Source organism: Trematomus bernacchii, unplaced genomic scaffold (genome assembly GCF_902827165.1).
Source record: "Trematomus bernacchii unplaced genomic scaffold, fTreBer1.1, whole genome shotgun sequence".
NCBI classification, from domain to species: domain Eukaryota; kingdom Metazoa; phylum Chordata; class Actinopteri; order Perciformes; family Nototheniidae; genus Trematomus; species Trematomus bernacchii.
The window spans coordinates 265,057-288,885 of record NW_022987542.1 but is presented as its reverse complement, the minus strand read 5'-3'; the positions used below and the strand labels follow the sequence as shown (position 1 = coordinate 288,885).

The window sequence follows — 23,829 nt, the reverse complement described above, 5'->3', positions numbered from 1 at the left end:
GATACATGGATCCTGAGATTGAAGCTCAAGCCGGAGACCAGTGAGAGTTTTCTAACAGTAGAACAAGAAATCAGGAAGACTGATTTAATAACTGACACTGTGAGCTCAGCGTTTGTGAAAAATGGTTCTAGACCAGTGCTTCTCAAAGTGTGGTCCGTGAGCGCCCCCTAGTGGTCCGTGAGTATATTGGTAAAATTTCACATTTGAAATAAATAAATTAATTTAAGTTTTCCGCACTCTCCCGGGAATATCTCCGCAAAGGAGCGAGCTTAAGTTTCATGCATGATATAGCCCAGCGCAACCCCTTCCTCACACATGTTGCCACCTGTTTGTACCATTTTCAGGCGATTTGTAATCTGTTCTAGAGAAACGATGTGTTTTGGGATATTTGTGGAGTTAGGTGGTCCGCGAGTGCTTTTTTATTGGTTAAGTGTCCTTGGTATGAACAAGATTGAGAAACACTGATCGAGACACTCAGAGATTTAAAACCTTCTTGGCTTTGAAACCTCAAGTAGCATTGTAAATTGCATGAAAATGATGAGCTGTTTTGTTTTAGTTTGATGTATGTTTGAGAGTGTGTGTGAGGACCCCAGGAAGAATAGCCGATGCTCGTGCTAATGGGGATCTGGAGTTGCTCTTTGTTTATCCAGATCTCTCATTCACTCATTTGTAGTTTTCAGGTGGAAGATTTAAAATGAAGCTAAAACCATAATTTAATCAGCAAACTGAAATGTAAAGTTTATATTGTTTTTACATGTTGTGAGTTTGATAGACCAGTGTTTCTCAAACTTTTTCATACCAAGGACACTTATCCAATAAAAAAACACTTGCGGACCACCTGACTCCCCAAATACCCAGAAACAATAGGCCTGCTCCACTCCAACAGTACAGCCTAATAATGACACCTTCTCTACATCGCCTCGTTCACACAATAAATCAACAATACAACTACAGATTATATAAGCCTTTCGTTCAAATGCCATTTAAAATGCTCTCAGGTTTTACACCTCTTATGAAATGTAGACTACATTTATTACGTAGTTTATGTCCAACAGACTCACAGATCGTTGGCTACTGAGAGATATGCAAAACACACCGCCTGTAGTACGCCACAAACCTCCGCTGTGGATTTTCAAAACAAAATACAGTAAACCGATGGTCGCAGGCCGAAGTCTAACTCTCTGAGGTCTAAGCCCTTTTTTCACATGTTAGCCTCGCGTGGGCTTTTTTTGTAAAAATGCTATTAAAACATGAACCTTGGTGACCATCGGGCTGGCCTGCATGGTCTGCCCCAACAACAGCCTCTGATCATCAACAGACTTCATGCAATGCTTCATTGGATGCATATATTAGATAATAACCTCTATCTCACTCCTGGCATCTGAATCTACTTCCAGCGTGGATACATGTTCATCAAATACATCCATTGTTTGTTTTATACGCTTCTTGAAATCTAAAATAAAACACATCGTTTTTCTAGAACAGATTAAAAATCGCCGGAAAATGGTACAAACAAGTGTCAACATGTGTGACGAAGGTGTTGCGCTGGGCTATATCATGCAATCAAAAGTGAAACGTAAGCTCGTTCCATCGCGGAGATATTCCCACGAGAGTGCGGAAAACTTAAATAAATAAATTTATTTCAAATGTGAAATTTTACCAATATATTCACGGACCACTAGGGGGCGCTCACGGACCACTTTGAGAAACACTGTGACAGACCAGCATAATGCACACTGCCTCTCTTCTGTATATCTGTATATTAACCAGGTTTTGTCAGGAATAACACGGAGCGCTGAAACGCTGCCCATCAGCTGCTGGCGGTAAACCTGTGGATAAACCCACCGGTGAGGATGATGTTGGGCACGTTGTGGCGGCCGTCCCCCCCGCAGTAGTTCTGGTTCTGGGGGTCCTGCAGGTCCAGAGGCCCCTGGCTGTTGCAGGGGAACTGGTTCTTATCGGAGCTCAGAGCGTGGTTCAGAGAGAGACAGTCGCCCTGGCTCTCTGCGGAAAACTGAAGCACAGAAAAGATTCAAGGCAGGAGAAATACACCGGAGAGGAGAACATGACAGAGAGTACGGATTACTGCCGTCAGATCAGAGGGTTTAATAAAGTCAGACTGAAGCTCCATCCTCACATTAAATACAGAGATAAATCCCAGATCTGATGTCCGCTAGAGATGTTAGGCTGTATTATACAGGATTGGTTTAATGATGGCGATGATAGGATGATCCTTTTAGTTTTCACCTCACATTGAGTATTGCATAACATGAGCTGTTTTTTAAATGTATGTTTGACTGTGTGTCTGTGTGTGTGTCTGTGCGTGTGTCTGTGCGTGTGTGTGCGTGTGTGTGTGTGTGTGTGTGTGTGTGTGTGTGTGTCTGTGCGTGTGTGTGCGTGTGTGTGTGTGTGTGTGTCTGTGCGTGTGTGCGTGTGCGTGTGCGTGTGTGCGTCTGTGTGTGTGTGTGTGTGTGTGTGTGTGTGTGTGTGTGTGTGTGTGTGTGTGTGTGTGTGTGTCTGTGCGTGTGTGTGCGTGTGTGTGGTGTGTGTTGTGTGTGTGTGTGTGTGTGTGTGTTGTGTGTGTGTCTGTGCGTGTGTGTGCGTGTGTGTGTGTGTGGTGTGTGTGTGTGTGTGTGTGTGTCTGTGTGTGTGTGTGTGTGTGTGTGTGTGTCTGTGCGTCTGTGTGCGTGTGTGTGTGTGTGTGTGTTACCTGCTGGTTGGATTTGCCCGTGAGCTGCAGACTCAGATAGGGGTCGTCCAGCAGAGAGTTGAACAAGGCATCCTGGGAAAGAGGACAAAATAAATTAAATGGCGTATTATGTAATGACAGGATCTGTGTCGTGTTGACAGGAGCACAACAAGCAATGACAGAAATATAAAAAAACTTTCATAAAATCCTATTTACTATATATTTTTATTTTATTTACTTTTGGTACTTTCACTATATTTTGATGAGAATACTTTTCTACTTTTACTTGAGGAACATTTTGAATGCAGGACTTTTACTGTAACAGAGTATTCCTACACTCTGGTACTTCTACTTTTACTCAAGTACAGGATCTGAGTACTTCTCCTTTTACTCAAGAACAAGATCTGAGTACTTCTACTTTTACTCAAATACATGATCTGAGTACTTCTACTTTTACTCAAGTACAAGATCGGAGTACTTACTCAAGTACAAGATCTGAGTACTTCTACTTTTACTCAAGTACAAGATCGGAGTACTTCTACTTTTACTCAAGTACAAGATCTGAGTACTTCTACTTTTACTCAAGTACAAGATCGGAGTACTTCTACTTTTACTCAAGTACAAGATCTGAGTACTTCTATCTTTACTTAAGTACAAGACCAGAGTACTGGTCCCCCCCCCCCCCCTGAGTATCCTTGGTTGAGCTTCCTCACGTTGTAGAGGTCGGTGGCGAGGCTGTGGCTGATCTGCTGGAGGTGGGGGGGGCCGCCGGCTCTCTGCTGCTCCACTTCCTGTTTGACGTGACGCTGAGCGACCTGAAGACACGGATCCATCTGCCGCTCGTTCTTTATCAGCTGAGCGTTCCCCGAGTTCATCTGCTGCCCCATCGCCCTCTGCTGCTGCTGCTGCTGGAAACACAACATCGCCTGAACTGTGAAAACTCAAGAACATCTCTGATATCCTCAGAACACGTGTTTACCCTCGATCTGAGACCTGATAGCTGAACCCTCTGAGGTCTCAGCCCTGTTTTCACATGTTGGGATTGCCTGTTTTCTTTTTGTTGTAAAAATGCTTCAAACACATGAACCCTGAGCTGCACATTGAAGTTATATACATGGTCCTTTTCATAAGAAGCTAAGCTATCAGCACGTGTAGGCTGCAGGGGTGTCACGATGTCACAGGGATGTACAAATAGTCATGAGACCATAAGTACAAAAGAAAAAACACGACGAAAATGTTATCACTCAGAAATGTATTCAAATCCCACAGTGGAAAGTAGTCTACGTCTCTTGACATCAGAAAATAGTCATTTCAATAAATGTTCATAAAAGACATCCATTGTTTGTTTATATGCTTCTTGAAATACATTTAAAAAAACATCGATTTTCTAGAATAGATTACAAATTGCCTGAAAATAGTACAAACAAGCGGCACCATGTGTGATGAAGGTGAAACCTAAATTATCAAGATCTCATTTATCTAAATATTCCGTCTTATTTCATGAACCGAGCTGATGTTCACTTGTTCTGTTGACCTATTTCTTTACTTATTACAAGAGAAAACACCTGGTTTTTATTATTCTTTCACTTGATTTGGTCCAGTGTCGTTCCTTGTTGCTCACAGGAGAACGTAACAGGATCAGAAACTGCACCTTCACACTGAGACTCTTTCAAAAGCAAAGTTCAAAGTAGGCCTGCAATGTGTGCCTCGTGCTGCTAGGGGCCTTAACTGTAATGTATATGCGCTGCCCGTCTGGAGGGCCCGACCCGCTGCTGAGCGACTGCATAGAGCCTGTCATGAGGACTTTTCTCAATGCCAGGGCACCGTCTACTCGTCTACAGTCAGAAAACAGGTAGGAACTATTTTCTGACTGGTGCCAAGGGCGAAACGAGGACCCAGTGCATCGCTCGGTGCCTACTGTCCTTGAGTTCCTGCGGTCCCTCCTGGACGACAGCCGGTGTCCCGCTCCCGTCAGGGTGCATGTGGCTGCTATCTCATCTCAACACGCAAGGGTTGACAACACATCGGGGAGCCACAGGCTGGTATCCCTCTTCTTAATAAGGGGAGCTCTGAGGCTGCGCCCCCCAAACGTCCCAAGGGCCCCTACATGGGACCGGCCCTTGGTGCTGGACGCCCTATGCTCGCCTCCCTTTGAACCCTTGTCACAGGCAGAACTGAGGTGGCTCTCAGCCAAGACTGCTTTCCTTCTTGCCATCACTTCAGCAAAGTGCGTAAGCGAGCTTCAGGCCTTGTCCGTGAACAGCGGTGAGGTGGAACTCAGATGGCTCAGGTGTCACTTTATGGCCGAATACAGCGTTCCTCCCTAAGGTGCTGGCACGCTCTCATCTCAATCGGCCTATCCAGCTGGCACGGTTTGACCCCCCATCAGGAGAGGTCAAGACTCCTATGCCCGGTGCGGGCCCTTAGAGCTTATGTCCAGACTACCGCAGGCGTACGTCAGTCTGAACAGCTCTTTGTGTGTTACGGTGGTCCTAGAAGGGGCCGTGCTCTCTCAAAGTAGCGCTTGTCCCACTGGATCGTGGACGTCATTGACCGTGCATACAAGGCGAATGACCGTCCCTTACCACTCGGAGTAAAGTGCCACTCTACCAGGAGTGTCTTCACTTCATGGGCGACCTTGAGAGGTGTGCCCCTGGAGGACATATGTGCCGCGGCCACATGGGCATCTCTGAGCACATTCGCCAGATACTACAGAGTGAATGTTGCCGCCCCTCACCCGCTGGGTGTGGCCCTCCTGCAGAGTCCACCTAGGCCATCCCTATAGGATGGGTACTCAGGTTTCCTCATGAAGTCATCCAGTGCTAAGCACCGCCTCTGGAGGTCAGTAAGGATGAAATAGAATGAAAGTTACGTATGTAACTACGGTTCTATGAATCCTGGATGACCGCCAGAGTTCTTAGTCACTCAGAATCTCGTGTTCCCGCGTGAAGATCATATAGGACTGAACTCAATGACAACACCGGAACTTATGCTTTCCGGGGTCATGCGAGGTCACACGTGACTTTGACATAAATACTCGACCTGCGCATGCAGAAGATATCCAGTGATAAGCACTGCTTCTGGCGGTCATCCAGGATTCATAGAACGGTAGTTACATACGTAACTTTCGTTTTAAAGAGTACCTGACCTCCGTTTATATTAATAGAACAATAATGTCATTGTTAGCTAATGAATGTTTCCATGCTGAACAACGGCAACATGACAACGTTTTCATTGGTCCCTCTTCTTTAGAGAAGACCAGGAAATGATGGATACACGGATCGTGTTCAAATCAATAGGCACGCAATGACTCTAAATAATAATGATCACGCCACCAAACACACATTCAAAGGAACCAGCCTGTTTGGAAATGTGAGAAGTAGAAAGTACAGGTATTTGTGTTCAACATGTAAGAAGTAGAAAGTACAGGTATTTGAGTTCAACATGTAAGAAGTAGAAAGTACAGGTATTTGAGTTCAACATGTAAGAAGTAGAAAGTACAGGTATTTGTGTTCAACATGTAAGAAGTAGAAAGTACAGGTATTTGAGTTCAACATGTAAGAAGTAGAAAGTACAGGTATTTGTGTAGTAGAGTAAAGTACTGATACCAGAAAAATGTACTTAAGTACAGTAACGAAGTATTTGTACTCCACTACTTCCCACCTTTGTACCATGCTGTGTAGCCGTAAGAACAATCTACTTTAGATCTGAGTACTTCTCCCACCTCCGCTGAGCTGAAGTGCTGCAGCTGCTGGTTGTGAGAGTTGCGGAGATTCTGAAGGTGGAGCTGATGGTGCTGCTGGTGCTGCTGGGAGCCCTGCTGGTGCTGCTGGGAGCCCTGCTGGTGCTGCTGGTGCTGCTGGGAGCCTTGCTGGTGCTGCTGGGAGCCCTGCTGGTGCTGCTGGTGCTGCTGGGAGCCCTGCTGGTGCTGCTGGTGCTGCTGGGAGCCCTGAGGGTGCTGCTGGGACTGGCTGAGCGGGTATGGAGGGAGCCGCTGGTCCAGAGGAAGTCTGCTGGTGTCCAGAGGGACGCCCTGTGGATGGGGTGGGGGTTGGAAATGTTATTATTCACCATAATAAGACTGCTAAACACCTGAGTGGAGTGCACCAGCTAGGCCTAAAAAAGTAGGTGTTAACTCTAACGTCGGGCTTAGCTATGTCCGACTTAGTGATTAGAATTTACACCGAGTGCACCAGGCCTGACTAGTCACGGTCGTAGCTGCGCCTAGTCTTAAGATGCGCGTTCACGTCAATACACGCCAAACAGTAATTGTTGCCAGGCAACACACGTCTACATAATTTAACACTCGAACTTCTCCATTCAAAGCAAGCTAGGTTGGGGAGAGCGTTTCTGTCTGATCCGTGCTGGAGTTGAGTGGAGATCTCCTCGATTCATTCAGAAAGGGCTTGTCTGCCGAAACGAAACCTCTCCATCAGCTCACTGAGTAGATGTCCAGTGGGTTTGTTCCATCATGGACGACTCTCTCGTTTTAATGCCCTTTCGTTGTTAAACCTGTAAACAAGACGCACTGCCATCGTTATTTCACTTCTTGCCTGTTTTACGTTACTATGGATACTAGTCTGTCTTCCCGATTTACGCCTGCTCCATACTAGGCGTAAGAGTTACACCTGGGCTCAACGCATACAGGGCTTAAAGGAGAGGTGTCATGCTTTTCCGGTTATTACCCGTCCCCTTGTGTGTTATGAAGGTCTTTCTGCATGTAAACGGTGTGCAGAGTCACAAACCCTCAAAGTACACCCTGTAGCGAGTAAAACTCTAACACAGAAAATACCTCCCCAAAACGCCTCGTTGGAGATACGTCATTGTCCATTCGATTCTTCCATTTCGTTCCGGGTACGGCATGATGTCATGCCGTACCCGGAACGAAATGGACCAATCCGTGGCGCCGTTACGTTAAGCCCCCGCTGATTGGTCCAAATTGACCAATCCACGGACTTCCTCACACACAGGCAGCTCAGCTGATTTCTCCTTCCTGGCTGCAGGCTGATAACAGACAGTTGGGATCGCGGCGAAATTCTCTCTGCAGACCCATTCTCTCTGCAGACCCAATCTCTCTGCAGACCCATTCTCTCTGCAGACCCAATCTCTCTGCAGACCCATTCTCTCTGCAGACCCATTCTCTCTGCAGACCCATTCTCTCTGCAGACCCATTCTCTCTGCAGACCCATTCTCACAGCGTTTATCAACCTTTTTCTTACTCAATATCAAGCCACACTTATTGTTTTTACTTCGGCTGTGTGTGTGCTCAGGATGAGTTTGGCTGTGTTTGGCTGTGTATCGCTAACAAGGAAACAACACCTCCACGTAGCTCAGCGCGATTCACAACGTCCCGACCAATCAGAGCACACTGTGCTCACAGGGAGGGTGGGGGCTGGAGCTATTGGAGCTCCAACGAGCCGTTAAAGGCAGAGAGTGAAATTCAGTGAATACGTAGTTTACAGAGATGCTGTTTGAGAAACCAATGTGAGTTTGGAGAAATGCACAATATAAATCTATTCTAGTAGACCTCAACAATGGAATTATGATCAGTGCAAATGGCCATGACACCTCTCCTTTAAGTCTAAGTGGTGCACTAGTCATAACTTTAGTTTGGTCGTAACCTTCTCGTCGGACGTAGAGTTACGACCAGCTTACGCCCAGCTGGTGCACTCCACTCCTGAGCTGTGTTTATTTATCTAATACATCATATTCCAATTACTTGTATATAGACTATTCTTGCACTATTTCTATTATATTCTATTTTATTGTATTAACTTGCACTATTGTATCTGTGTTATTGTGTTGCTCTGTGGGAGGAGCCTGTGACCTCAGATTTTCATTGTCATATCTTCACTGTAGCTATTAATGACCATCAAAGCCTTGAACCTTGAAAGTTCAAAAAGTCCCCCGATAAACATTCCTGCTTGCATCTTGCAATCTACTAATTTATATAAATAGTTATCACCGCAATAAACCGTATTTTATTGTGTCTTAATGTACATTATTTAATTTCATATTCTGTCCTATATTATATTGACATGTTTATAGACTTCTTGCACAAATTTTTATTTGTGTATTTTATCATATGCATTGCGTTGTTGGAGGAGCTCAGGTCAGGAGAGTTCCATTGCCATTTCTACTCTGTAGCTCATGAGCATATGATGATAAAACCTTTGCATCTAATAAGTTAGTCGTCTAGTTCAGGGGTTCTCAAACTCTTTGTTTATGCGGACCACTTTTTATTATCAAGGGTTTTCGCAGACCACCTCATATGCAAACCGTAAGAATAAGTACATATATAAACGTAGTGCCAGATTCCAAGATTGACGGCGTAGACTAGCTGGTTTTAGGCTCGTTAGCACAGAACGCATACTGGCAAAGGCTCATCTTCAGTGCCGTGTAGGTCGATCCCAGTTCCAAGTAGTTCCCATTGTGCTTTCTCTTAATCTTCCCTTCCTTTGTTCTTTTCTGTGGAATCTGGCTTGTAGCTGCCTCCGACTCTCTCATCATCTTCATTAACCTCTTTTCTCTTCAGAGAACATGATGCTAGCCACCGATCCATGTTTGTGGTGTTGCACGCGCACACGTAACCATGGGTAACCAGTAGTGAAATTAAGTGTTGTCCATAATTAACAAATATCTGAGTTTTAACACTACGTTTATATATGTACTTATTTTTACAGTTTGCATATGAGGTGGTCCGCATAAATCCTTGATAATAAAAAGTGGATTTTATTTTATTTTAATTAATTTTTTTCCCGGACCACCTGCAGTACCCTCGGTTTGAGAACCGCTGGTCTAGTTGCCAGCACACAGAAATGTTGAGTACCCCTAAAGTGTTATGTTAGAAATGTATAGTAGGGTCTCCAGCACATAGAGACTGCCGGATGCTGACCTGCATGTGTTGGGACATTTACACAATTAGCATAAGTGGTGTTAATTAGCATTATAGCCAATGTAGACAATAGTTAAAAAATGGCATGGCCAATTTGGTAAATTGTGTGTGTGGTGGGTTTGGGGGTTATTGAGGACGCTGAATCCATTTCTGATATTAATAGGATAAAAAAAAATGTCAGTTTTAACCAAGTTGTCATATTTATACTCTCTGTAGGCTAAGCCCTAATATCACTCCCAAATTGTCCGAGCCATTTCGTCTACAGCAGAACTTTGCTCCGCTTCCTGCTGGTGCTCCTCTCTGTCTCTACAGCCATCATGAAGTCTGTTTTCTATGAAGAGATCATAGATAACGTCTCCAAGTGTTTAAAATAATGATAAATACATCAAATGCTCAGTAAAGAGTGAACACTTGATATCTGCAGACGTCCTCCACAGTGTAGCTTCCTGCTGGTGCTCCTCTCTGTTCACCAGAGATCATAGATAACGTGTTTAAGAGGTACAAATTATGATTAAATGCTCGGTAAAGAAGTTAAAAAGATCACACTGATATCTGCAGATGCACACAGTGCCGCTTCCTGTGTCGTTCAGAATCAGGTTTATCAGCAGGTAGGTGGACACATACGGGGAGTTTGACTTGGTGTCGTGGTGCAGACATTAAATAAAACACAGATAGAGAACTACAACTCAAGATGGAAGTGAAGTCAGAGAAATGGCCATCTGTTGTAAGCCTCTTTGGACTACATATTTCTTTATGCTTTGTTGATAATTACTATTGTGTATTGTACTTTTTGTATATAACAGTATGATATTGTATCTGTACCATGTTGTGTGAGACTCACTGTCAAGGAACTTGTTCTAACACATGTAAAAAAACACAGATAGGAACCTATTTGAAGAAAAGTATAATAACATCTGTAGTTGTTACCTGTGTGATGGAGGACAGCGTGGGGGAGATGGTGGGGGAGAACTGCTTGGAGTGATGCCTCCGGGAGTCCCCCCCCAGGGGCAGGATGAGGGGGGAGAGCTGCGCCCGTCTCCGTGGCGATGTGCTTAGCGACGGCGAGAAAGAGGAGGAGCCTCCGCCGCCGTATCCGGGGTTACCGCTGGACACCGACTGCAGGGAGGAGCTACTGAGGGAGGAGTGCAGCGATTGGCTGCTGAGGGAGGACTGCAGCGAAGGGGAGGAGCTTAACGAAGACTGCAGCGAGGGGTTGCTGAGCGACGAGTGCAGGGAGGCGGAGCTCAGAGAGTTGGAGAAGGAGTGGTTGCTGAGCGACGACTGGATGTTGGGGTTGCTTAGCGACGACTGCAGGGAGGGGTTGCTAAGAGTCGTCTGCAGAGACGCCATCAGACCTGAGGGGGACGAGAACACACCTGTTTACACACACACCTGTTTACACACACACACAGAGAACACACATGTTTACACACACACACAGAGAACACACCTGTTTACACACACACACACACAGAACACACCTGTTTACACACACACACACACAGAACACACCTGTTTACACACACACACACAGAACACACATGTTTACACACACACACACACAGAACACACCTGTTTACACACTGAACACACCTGTTTACACACACACACAGAACACACATGTTCACACACACACAGAACACACATGTTCACACACACACAGAACACACATGTTTACACACATGTTTACACATACACACTGAACACACCTGTTTACACACACACACTGAACACACAGAACACACCTGTTTACACACACACACACAGAACACACCTGTTGACATACAGAACACACCTGTTTACATACAGAACACACCTGTTTACACACACACACAGAACACACCTGTTTACATACAGAACACACCTGTTTACACACACACACAGAACACACCTGTTTACACACACACACAGAACACACCTGAACACACCTGTTTACACACACACACAGAACACACCTGTTTACATACAGAACACACCTGTTTACACACACACACAGAACACACCTGTTTACATACAGAACACACCTGTTTACACACACACACACAGAACACACCTGAACACACCTGTTTACATACAGAACACACATACCACCACCTCATTACTGACATTAACACCATCCCTTTTTATATTAAGTTTTCCGACATGTGTTTAAATATGCAAATGAGGCTTCATGTGATAATCTGCAGACACAAGCACAGAGTTGTGTCTGCAGATCTGCTGAAAGCTGTTGTAAAGCATTTCATGATTTATTGATATCATATCCATATTGTGAAGCTCGACTCTTACTGTCAGGGGTTTATTCCTGGTTTTAAAGGCTGAGCTTCAATAAAACTAAGTCCAATTTACAAGACTGTGCCAGCTCTTCTATTATGACTCTTGACCCGTCGATAAAAATCCTCATTACTGCCAATTATGTATCAGAGCCTGCGTGTGACTACAAGAAGCAGCCGTCAGTGAGACTGTGTTGTAACATCGTGAGGCTGCAGCAGCTTCCTGCCTCGCTGCAGCCCACAGACCATAAAACAAGGCGACATTTTCCGACTGCACTTCCGCCCTTAAAATAAAAAAAGCACCCTCCTCTCCTTTCTCTTTTCTCTCTCTGAAGGCTAAATTTAGCGCCTGGCCTCGCCGTACCTCCCCCCTTCATCTCATCCCCTCGCCCACACACTTCCTGTGCTAACCTGCTCTTAGCCGACACTTTGATCCACACACACTGAACCAGGTTAACTGAGAGGCTGGGAGGAGTACCTCTTACTTCAGTAACTCAGGTCTGGTACTTTAGTCAAAGTAATACAAAATAGTTAATCTAAATAGTTTGTTTTTCCACTTAAAACTGTTATAACTTAATAACAGTTCATTTAAAAGCCAGTGTGAAATAAGAATTACACTTCAACCTGAAGCGCCACAGAGCCGGTGAAGCATTAGGTGAATATCAGTAGATATTTAAAGACCTGGTCAGAGTTTAAGCTGAGATCAGAGTCAGTGAGCAGCCCCCAGAGATCCCGTGAGATCTTGAACCCTCACGTGATTCCAGACAGACAGGTGGAGTTGTACCTGGCGTGTGGTGGTGGAAGTTGGCGTTTCCGCCCTGAGCGTTGGCGGCGTTGATGCCCAGCTGCGTGAGGGTGGAGGCTAGGTTCCCCGTGCTGCTGCCCCCGCTCAGAGAGGTGCATCCTGGGTAACAGGGCTCGTCCTGGTCCAGCGGCGTGGGCAGCGGCGACGGGAAGTGGAGGCTGGAGAGATCGGGCAGCGAGCCGCCGGTGTTCAGAGACGCCGGGACGCCGTGCACCGGGGGGGGGGACGGCTGCTCCGGAGACGAGAAGATGCTGAGGACACAGGGTTCAGTAACTAAGTACATTTACTCAAGTACTGCACTTTTTGAGGTACTTGTACCACTACTCCACTACAATTGGGAGGTATATGGTGTACTTCAATGTGTCTATGTGTGTGTGTATGTGTATGTGTATGTGTGTATGTGTATGTGTGTATGTGTGTGTGTGTGTGTGTGTGTGTGTGTGTGTGTGTGTGTGTGTGTGTGTGTGTGTGTGTGGTGATGTTAGACTTACTTGATGCCAGGGACTTCACAGGATTTTGGCCGGGACGACAACAGAGGCAACTGGAGAATAATACATAGTTATAATAACGTTTTTTAAGTTTTATTTAGTGGATTTACACATTAATAAATAAGTCAACAAGCACTTTTTAAAATAACTGTACTTACCTTCTTGGTGTCCCAGGGCTTGAGTAGCTTCCCCTCATCCAGCATGTTCTCTTCGATGGGGGGCACCGGGTACGGAAACACTGAGATCCATTTGAAAAGGAAACGGTGCTGTTACATGACAGCAGTGTGTGTGTGTGTGTGTGTGTGTGTGTGTGTGTGTGTGTGTGTGTGTGTGTGTGTGTGTGTGTGTGTGTGTGTGTGTGACTCACTTCGTCTGCCCTCTCCATCGCTCTGCCCTGCAGGATCACACACACACACACACACAACAGTTAATAGTGAGCTGGAAATATCCTCCTCAGTTTATATTCAGAACTTGCTGTAAGGAAAACCTGTTTACACGACTTTATCCTATTTATATTTCGTATATAGGTTAACAGTTTAACAAAGAGCAGGTCACCACATCCAAAATACAGAAGAAAGGAACAACATCACAGCACTTTCACTCTCTGTCACTGTGGTTTCAAGAGGAGACGTGTGAAAGCTGCAGGAACCAGTCCTGAAACATGACTCAGCACTTCCTGTCCCCTGTCTGGAGGTCAATGGTTTCTGAATGTTTTTATGTTCACATGTTCCTGAAATAAGGTCTGTGGTTAAGACGAGCTGAAGAGATTTATATTCTACTGCGTAAAGTATGTCAGTAAATACCTCACTGGTGGATTTACTAACGACGGTTGCTGACAAGGGTCTAAATGAGACGACTTAATGACATCACGCCCAACATTAGCCGCCTTTAGCTTAGCGGTGGTGACGTGAAGTCATGTGACCGTGCTGTAGTTCCTTTATAGCCCAACATTAGCCACCTTTAGCTTAGCGGTGATGAGGTGAAGTCATGTGACCGTGCTGTAGTTCCTTTATAGCCCAACATTAGCCACCTTTAGCTTAGCGGTGATGAGGTGAAGTCATGTGACCGTGCTGTAGTTCCTTTATAGCCCAACATTAGCCACCTTTAGCTTAGCGGTGGTGACGTGAAGTCATGTGACCGTGATGTAGTTCCTTTATAGCCCAACATTAGCCACCTTTAGCTTAGCGGTGTTGACGTGAAGTCATGTGACCGTGCTGTAGTTCCTTTATAGCCCAACATTAGCCACCTTTAGCTTAGCGGTGATGAGGTGAAGTCATGTGACCGTGCTGTAGTTCCTTTATAGCCCAACATTAGCCACCTTTAGCTTAGCGGTGGTGACGTGAAGTCATGTGACCGTGCTGTAGTTCCTTTATAGCCCAACATTAGCCACCTTTAGCTTAGCGGTGTTGACGTGAAGTCATGTGACCGTGCTGTAGTTCCTTTATAGCCCAACATTAGCCACCTTTAGCTTAGCGGTGGTGATGTGAGGTCATGTGACCGTGCTGTAGTTCCTTTATAGCCCAACATTAGCCGCCTTTAGCTTAGCGGTGGTAACGTGAAGTCATGTGACCGTGCTGTAGTTCCTTTATAGCCCAACATTAGCCACCTTTAGCTTAGCGGTGGTGACGTGAAGTCATGTGACCGTGCTGTAGTTCCTTTATAGCCCAACATTAGCCACCTTTAGCTTAGCGGTGGTGACGTGAAGTCATGTGACCGTGCTGTAGTTCCTTTATAGCCCAACATTAGCCGCCTTTAGCTTAGCGGTGGTGACGTGAAGTCATGTGACCGTGCTGTAGTTCCTTTATAGCCCAACATTAGCCACCTTTAGCTTAGCGGTGGTGACGTGAAGTCATGTGACCGTGCTGTAGTTCCTTTATAGCCCAACGTTAGCCAACTTTAGCTTAGCGGTGGTGACGTGAAGTCATGTGACCGTGCTGTAGTTCCTTTATAGCCCAACATTAGCCACCTTTAGCTTAGCGGTGGTGATGTGAAGTCATGTGACCGTGCTGTAGTTCCTTTATAGCCCAACGTTAGCCACCTTTAGCTTAGCGGTGGTGACGTGAAGTCATGTGACCGTGCTGTAGTTCCTTTATAGCCCAACATTAGCCACCTTTAGCTTAGCGGTGGTCACGTGAAGTCATGTGACCGTGCTGTAGTTCCTTTATAGCCCAACATTAGCCACCTTTAGCTTAGCGGTGGTGATGTGAAGTCATGTGACCGTGCTGTAGTTCCTTTATAGCCCAACATTAGCCACCTTTAGCTTAGCGGTGATGAGGTGAAGTCATGTGACCGTGCTGTAGTTCCTTTATAGCCCAACATTAGCCACCTTTAGCTTAGCGGTGGTGACGTGAAGTCATGTGACCGTGATGTAGTTCCTTTATAGCCCAACATTAGCCACCTTTAGCTTAGCGGTGGTGACGTGAAGTCATGTGACCGTGCTGTAGTTCCTTTATAGCCCAACATTAGCCACCTTTAGCTTAGCGGTGATGAGGTGAAGTCATGTGACCGTGCTGTAGTTCCTTTATAGCCCAACATTAGCCACCTTTAGCTTAGCGGTGGTGACGTGAAGTCATGTGACCGTGATGTAGTTCCTTTATAGCCCAACATTAGCCACCTTTAGCTTAGCGGTGTTGACGTGAAGTCATGTGACCGTGCTGTAGTTCCTTTATAGCCCAACATTAGCCACCTTTAGCTTAGCGGTGGTGATGTGAGGTCATGTGACCGTGCTGTAGTTCCTTTATAGCCCAACATTAGCCGCCTTTAGCTTAGCGGTGGTAACGTGAAGTCATGTGACCGTGCTGTAGTTCCTTTATAGCCCAACATTAGCCACCTTTAGCTTAGCGGTGGTGACGTGAAGTCATGTGACCGTGCTGTAGTTCCTTTATAGCCCAACATTAGCCACCTTTAGCTTAGCGGTGGTGACGTGAAGTCATGTGACCGTGCTGTAGTTCCTTTATAGCCCAACATTAGCCGCCTTTAGCTTAGCGGTGGTGACGTGAAGTCATGTGACCGTGCTGTAGTTCCTTTATAGCCCAACATTAGCCACCTTTAGCTTAGCGGTGGTGATGTGAAGTCATGTGACCGTGCTGTAGTTCCTTTATAGCCCAACGTTAGCCACCTTTAGCTTAGCGGTGGTGACGTGAAGTCATGTGACCGTGCTGTAGTTCCTTTATAGCCCAACATTAGCCACCTTTAGCTTAGCGGTGGTCACGTGAAGTCATGTGACCGTGCTGTAGTTCCTTTATAGTCCAACATTAGCCACCTTTAGCTTAGCGGTGGTGACGTGAAGTCATGTGACCGTGCTGTAGTTCCTTTATAGCCCAACATTAGCCGCCTTTAGCTTAGCGGTGGTGATGTGAAGTCATGTGACCGTGCTGTAGTTCCTTTATAGCCCAACATTAGCCACCTTTAGCTTAGCGGTGGTGACGTGAAGTCATGTGACCTTGCTGTAGTTCCTTTATAGCCCAACATTAGCCACCTTTAACTTAGCGGTGGTGACGTGAAATCATGTGACCGTGCTGTAGTTCCTTTATAGCCCAACATTAACCGCCTTTAGCTTAGCGGTGGTGACGTGAAGTCATGTGACCGTGCTGTAGTTCCTTTATAGCCCAACATTAGCCACCTTTAGCTTAGCGGTGGTGACGTGAAGTCATGTGACCGTGCTGTAGTTCCTTTATAGCCCAACATTAGCCACCTTTAGCTTAGCGGTGGTGACGTGAAGTCATGTGACCGTGCTGTAGTTCCTTTATAGCCCAACATTAGCCGCCTTTAGCTTAGCGGTGGTAACGTGAAGTCATGTGACCGTGCTGTAGTTCCTTTATAGCCCAACATTAGCCACCTTTAGCTTAGCGGTGGTGACGTGAAGTCATCTGACCTGTGTGTGTGTGTGTGTGTGTGTGTGTGTGTGTGGCCTCACCTGAGCGTCTGCTGCTCTGGAGGGGCCCCCCTGTGGAGAAGGGGTCTCCTTGGGGGGGGTTCATCACGCTGGTGTGGAGCGCCGAGTCAGAGTTAGTCCTGAGAGATTAAATAAAACGTAAACACTTCAATCAGACAATCTCTCTATAACACCAACGCTGTTTTAATCTCCATGGTGATAGATGACAGTAAAGCTGTGATATCGGAGCGATGCCATGCTGGCTTCCCCGAGAGGAGGAACACCTGACAGCTCCCGTTATAAACAACACTCAGTCACAGCGACACGTGCGATAAAGGACACGCCGTACAATAAGACAAACACACGGACTTTAGGTATTTGTACTTTACTTGAGTATTTTCATTATACTTACCTAAGTATCAGACACAAACATGTTACCTTCATGATATTGATAACAGCGGTATACTCACAGATGTGTTTAGAAAACAGAAAAAAGAGAGGTCGATCTTGAGATTGGTCAAAGTCAAAAGGAGAAAATAGACGCGTTTATTTTGTGTGAATCTTCAAAAAAGATCTCTGAGTCCAAACAGAGAAAAACAAACAGAAGCTCCACGGGATTCTCATTTCCCCCAACATGTTTTCATTATTTCATCCTCCACTTCCACTCTGATGGAGGGAGGAAGAGGAGGGAGAGGAGGAAGAAGAGGAGGGGGAGGAAGAGGGGGATTCACCTGTTGAGTGCAGTGACGGGGAGACGAAACAACTGGCTTTTATCCCCGGGGAAGTTTCCAGACCAATTCCTTTTTTTATGATCGACAAGAACAAAAAGTTACCACCGGGAAAACATCGGAGAGGAGGAGGAAAGAAGAAGCAGCAGGAAGAAGCAAGCGGAGGAGGAGGAGAAGGAGGAGGAGGAGGAGGAGGAAGAAGATGGAGGCAGCGAGCAAGTTTATAAAGTTTAGTGGTCGCTGGTCCCTCGGCTCATGTCGTCCCCTCGCGCCACCTGTGCGTCAACAAATAATGTCCCCCTGACCAACGTGTATTGCAACACCCCAACCATCAAAAATACGGAGTGAAAAGTTTAACTACAAGAATCAAGACTCTATGAGCTCCAGCTAAACGCAGTCTGACAATTACCGTTGAAAAAACCTGGACGTTAACTTTTCGTTTTAAGCATCGTTTTAAGGTGTAAACGTTTCATTTAGAAATGCGTGTTCCCGTGACAAGGGGTGCATCATTTGGCACAACACCGGTGTTATGCCGTGTTATGCATGCCCACTGCACCTCGCGGGCGCGCACCACAGCTTAAAGTATAGACTCCCAGATATTTCAATGATTTGTTCAGCAGAGTTAGGTCTGGAAACGGCTTAACGGCATAACGGAAAGGGTTATTAACGCCTTTGTTACCTCGAGGTTGGACTACTGCAACGCTCTGTACGTGGGTATGGACCAGGCCTCAATTAAACGCTTACAGCTAGTCCAGAACGCAGCTGCACGTCTACTCACTGGCCACAAAAAGCGTGACCACATCACCCCAATTCTGGCCTCACTGCACTGGCTTCCAGTTCGGTTCAGAATAGATTTTAAACTCCTTTTATTTGTTTTTAAAGCACTAAATGGGCTGGCTCCGGCCTATATAGCTGAACTCCTCCAGCGCTACACCCCAGCCAGAGCTTTAAGGTCTGCTGACCAGCTGCTGCTGGTAGTGCCCAAGACCAGGCTCAAAACCCGAGGGCACCGAGCCTTCGCAGCAGCTGGCCCTAGGCTCTGGAACACTCTGCCCCTCCATGTGAGGTCGGCCCAGACCCTAGGGGTTTTTAAATCTACTCTTAAGACACACTTCTTCTCCCTGGCCTTTTAGTCAGAGCGGAGCACGACTCCTGACTTTTCCCTGTGTTTTTTTTTAAATATCTGTTGTAATTTATTGTCTTTTATTGTGATTATAGAAATGTGTTTTTATGTGATTGTAGTTATTACATGTACAGCACTTTGGCCCGACCAAAAATCGCTTTTAAATGTGCTTTATAAATAAACCTTGATTTGATTTGATTTGATTTGATTTGATAACGGCTTAACACCGGAGCGTCGCTGCGGGGAAGCTTCGGCGCTGTTCTGAGTTTGTTCTAATCATCAAAATGACGGACTGCTTTCAGATTTTTCCGTCATTGTAAAAAAAAAAATCCATCATAGACGGAATATATTCGGTTAACGCGACCTCTGCCCCCCCCTTATCACCTGAATCTCCTCCTAGAGCACCATTGAGTTCTTTGTAACCAAATCTCTCTCAGAGGGGCGTGGGGAGGGGCTCCTTATTTTCATCTAAAGTAACAGACAGAGAATCAGCACTTTGGAAACAGGGCTGAAACAGAGGGGATTATGGGTAATGCTGCAATGATCTGTTTGGTGTTTCAGCCAATCAGAGACAGGCCCTGGATATATCTGAGACCTGTGATATATTGATGAAGAAGAGGATGATAGGGGAACTTTAACTTAAGGACAAACCCTCACTGTGTTTTGTTTCCTTTCAGCACATATTTATCCCTGCTGATGTCATCCATCGTCTCGTTGTCACTTCTCTGGCGCCTGGTGTGGTTTAAATACAAATAAAACTGCCTCAGAAACCATGACAGCCCTGATTTAGACCTTATAAAGTGGGACTCCCCCCCCTCGAGCTTCAGTTAAAGAGCCTCGGTGGTTCTCATCTGCTGCCAGAGCACTCGACACAAGAGCTGCGTATCCTTTATTTTATTGCCGATTTATTTGTGAATGATCTCCTCGGCGACTTGTTAAGGGCTGAAAAACGTCAACGATGCCGACCTTAAATATCTTCTTTTGTGCACAGCTGAAATATATTCAGTTAACCTCCGATTATTATGAGCGACTGGTTCCTTAAATAGTCTTTTTTTATTGTAAATATCGGCAGTATAATATTCCATTAACTCCTTCGTTATAACAGACTTCTGGGTGTTTCTCATTTCAGACTTTTTAAAAGAAAAACAATTATTAAATGGGCTGCGTGTGGACCTTTGCATGAGTGTGAGCGTTGACCTGTGTGTGTGTGTGTGTGTGTGTATCTGCACATGTGTGTGTGTAGAACTGTGTGCCTCTGTGTGTGCGTGTGAATCTGTACATGTGTGTGTGTGTGTGTGAATCTGTACGTGTGTGTGTGTGTAGAACTGTGTGCGTGCGTGCGTGTGTAGAACTGTGTGCGTGCGTGCGTGTGTAGAACTGTGTGCGTGCGTGCGTGTGTGTGTGTGTGTGTGCCTGTGCCTGTGTGTGCTTGTGTGCTTGTGTGCGTGTGTGTGTGTGTGTGCCTGTGCCTGCGTGTGCGTGTGCGTGTGTGTGCGTGTTGGTTACAAGGACCTCCAGGCAGAAGGGAGGCTGGGAGGTTAAAATAAATGAAAACGACCGGTTGCAGAAAAGAGAAGAAATAGCCTCAAAGAAAGACAAATAAAAAGAGGAAAAATAAAAGAAGAACTGAGAGCTCTTCAGAGCCGGCTTCCACTTCCTGTTAGTGTCGAGGTTAGTGCTGCGGAGTGAAGACCTTGGTGAAGCCTCAGCGTCGCCCAGCACAAACTACGTCTGCATGCTCTCATCCAGAAACACTAAATATGATCTGATCATCGCCAGTACTTTCAGTTTGGGTACATTCAATACGTTTGTCCTTCCTCTAAAGCTCCATCTTCAATGCAGGAGTATTTCTAGAGATCGGAGAGCTTCGAGTTCGATGCTGCTTTTCTAACAAACCCTTAAATGACATGTGTTTATATATATATATATATATATATATATATGTTAATGATATAATAAGCAGCAGTTCCATGTTAAAATGTCTTAAAAATGACTACAATTGTTGAGTTGTGTCTTGTATTATCCCAGAGAGAAGTGTTACGCTAAAGGCGGCAGTGGGTTTCATATAAAAACCATTGCAGGGGAAAATAATCAGAGTCAGATGATGAGGTTTAATATTCCTGTTCTCTAAATAAATTGCTTTGTTTACAAGAAAAAACCCTGAGATGAAAAGGCGCACGTTCACTTCATCGACTTCCGGCTAATTTACCATTTTAATTTTAGAGAATATATATTTTTTAATGCAATATTAAAAGACGAAAAAAGTAATGGGTTTAAAATGTTATTTAGTTCCCTCTGGTCTCCTGTCATGGCGTCATTTGAACCTAAGTTACAGGATGAAGGATTTCAGACATCTGGAGTTGCACCCCAGTCTCACGGCATTTCGTGTTATAGTCACGAAATTAATCTATTGATTCGTGTTCACCAACACGATTTCGCCATTTTTTTCGTGTCACACAGAACGATTTTAAAAGCAATGTAAATAATAACAAATTAGAAGGAAAAAGACATTTAAAAAAATACAGATTTAAGTATTCTGACACAGAACGATTTTAGAAGCAATGTATTTATATTGGTAGTATGTTTCGTGCCTGCACCAAATAATAACAAATTAGAAGGAAAAAAAGATGACATAAAATACAGATGTCAGTATTCTGAGGCTCTGAGCCATTTCTTTTCCTCACTGACGGCAAAAACACTCAGACATTATACAATTTAAAATAAAAGGGATAGGGTTAGGCTTAGGGTAAGATATTGAGTAAGAACATGTTTTTATGAACCACACAGCTTCTGGTCTTCCAAGACCCGACCGGACAAAAAGACGTGTTGCAGGCACGAAACATACTACCAATAGAAATACATTGCATTTAAAATCGTTCTGTGTGACACGAAAAAAAGGTGAAAATCGTGTTGGTGAACACGAATCAATAGATTAAATTAACACGAAATGCCGTGAGACTGGGTTGGGAGTTATCAGAGAAACAAGCTAAGCTAACGTTAGCAGCCGCCCAACAGCGTGCAGAGAGAAACTCATTTTAACATCAAACTCCTCTTTTCCCTCACTATTTCATAGCTTTAACTGATAATTAGATCTGCAGACAGTCGGACGTCTTGTGTCCCTCTTTAGACCCCGGGCGTCCCTCAGGCTTCACTCAGGTGTCCAGGAGCAGAGGAGACAGAAACAAGATGCTGAAAACAAACATGGCCTCCTCGAGGACAGCGGCGTTTACATGGAGACAGACAGGAAGTAAAGAGAGAGAGGGGGGGGGTACCTTCTCCAGCTGGGGTCCGGAGGCGGGGACAGGTAGGCGGAGTTATACGGAGAGCTGTCCACCTGAGGAGATGAGAGTTAAGGAAACACAAAGCATCCGTGCACAAAGAACTGAGGTTTCTCGGCCACATGTGCAATCTGGAGGACTGGCGTGACTTCCTGGGTGAGCTTCTGGTCCTGTGACACGTTTCATATCAGTTATAACTGAATAGAGAATAGCTTTACAGCAGCGTAGCATAGTGACTGCACTAGTTGTTGAGGGGGGGGGGGGGGGGGCTTAAAGGTCACCTATTGTGCAAAATCCACTTTTTCATGTCTTTTATACATGAGTACCCTTCCTCCGCCTCTCTCCCTGAGGCCCCCATCACTCTGGAACAGGGTCAATCTGGATCCATTGATGTGGTTTTAAAGGTCCCCTATCTCCCGGGGCGGGGCGTTGTTCAGACTCACTGATAAACACAGGGTCAGGGTGAGGCTGTTTTATAATCTAATATTCCCCTTATTGTCTTTTATCCGTCTCTTGAGTGTGATGTTTTTTATTTGATAAACCCTTTATCGTCCCACAGAGGGGAAATGAACATTCTGCATTTGACCCATCGTAGTGTTGGGAGCAGGGTGGGGATCGCTGCCTGTATGTCTGTAAACCAAATCGTTTTTGGAAAATGCTATATAAATAAAGTATATTTATTATTATTTAATTATACTATAACTTGAATCAAAATATAAAAATTAATTAACTAGTAATTAATTAAATCATATTTTTATTAATTCTGGATCAAGTCGTGGACTTCGGGTCGTGGCTGGGCCTGTCTCTGCGGTCCTGCCTGGGTCTCGTCATACTACTTCCCTGATGGCTCCCACAGGGTTGTTGACATCCTCGTGGATTCATCTTCTTAATATAGACACATGCATTTCCAAACATTTGGTCTACCTACGTTGTAAATGTATTATCTCTTCGATTTACACGCGGCATCTATTGCACGTCTGTCCGTCCTGGGAGAGGGATCCCTCCTCTGTTGCTCTCTCTGAGGTTTCTCCCATTTTTGCCTTTGAAATGTGGGTTTTTCCTCTGGAAGTTTTTCCTTGTACGATGTGAGGGTCTAAGGACAGAGGGTCTAAGGACAGAGGGTCTAAGGACAGAGGGTCTAAGGACAGAGGGTGTCGTTTTTCTCATACTGATATTCTGAACAAACTGTGCTGTTATATTTGCTGTAAAGTGTCTTTACTGTAGGGTAAGGGGTCGGCAACCTTTTTGATATGAAGTGCCATTCTAAAAAAAATGTTTTATCAGCGTGCCGACGATCGTGAATTATCAACGGGGGGGGGGGGTGTTGAAGAGCTCGACGAAAACACTCGTGAAAAGTGATGTTTAAAACTCAGTTAATGGGGCTCATTCTCTGGCGCTTCCACAAACAACCAACATAATTATTACATTCAAATGAAGTACATTATTCAAGTTTACATTAACTTTGGATAATAACACGGGAGAAATGAGCGGAAGCGCTCTCTTTTCCTCTCTCCCCCTCTCTCTCTCTCCTGACAGCCTGTCAGTATCTCATGCAGCTCACTGATCCAGTAATGAGTGACCCGACAGTGAAGAATAAATATATTTATAACTAGTTCCAAAGGTAGATAAAATAGCCAAGTGTGTTAGGTCTAACTTGTGTGTTTTGCTCCGCTCACCGG

At 45.2% G+C, this 23,829-nt stretch overlaps 1 protein-coding gene across 2 annotated transcripts in view; it reads right to left on the bottom strand.

Annotated features, from left to right (window-relative positions):
* LOC117476191 (CREB-regulated transcription coactivator 2-like) overlaps positions 1 to 23,829 on the bottom strand; it is a 32,632-nt gene that overhangs the window by 1,671 nt on the left and 7,132 nt on the right. The window contains exons 5-16 of one of the 2 annotated variants that reach the window (XM_034122561.1): positions 22,145 to 22,206; positions 17,753 to 17,821; positions 17,064 to 17,161; positions 13,515 to 13,541; positions 13,306 to 13,385; positions 13,151 to 13,200; positions 12,639 to 12,910; positions 10,512 to 10,939; positions 6,414 to 6,722; positions 3,403 to 3,594; positions 2,711 to 2,782; positions 1,846 to 2,014 (exon numbers count right to left, since the gene is read on the bottom strand). In XM_034122561.1, the coding sequence (XP_033978452.1) occupies positions 1,846 to 2,014; positions 2,711 to 2,782; positions 3,403 to 3,594; positions 6,414 to 6,722; positions 10,512 to 10,939; positions 12,639 to 12,910; positions 13,151 to 13,200; positions 13,306 to 13,385; positions 13,515 to 13,541; positions 17,064 to 17,161; positions 17,753 to 17,821; positions 22,145 to 22,206 (1,828 nt within the window). Of the gene's footprint in view, positions 1 to 1,845; positions 2,015 to 2,710; positions 2,783 to 3,402; positions 3,598 to 6,413; positions 6,723 to 10,511; positions 10,940 to 12,638; positions 12,911 to 13,150; positions 13,201 to 13,305; positions 13,386 to 13,514; positions 13,542 to 17,063; positions 17,162 to 17,752; positions 17,822 to 22,144; positions 22,207 to 23,829 lie in introns of both variants that reach the window. The other variant, XM_034122560.1, reaches the window with a different exon arrangement.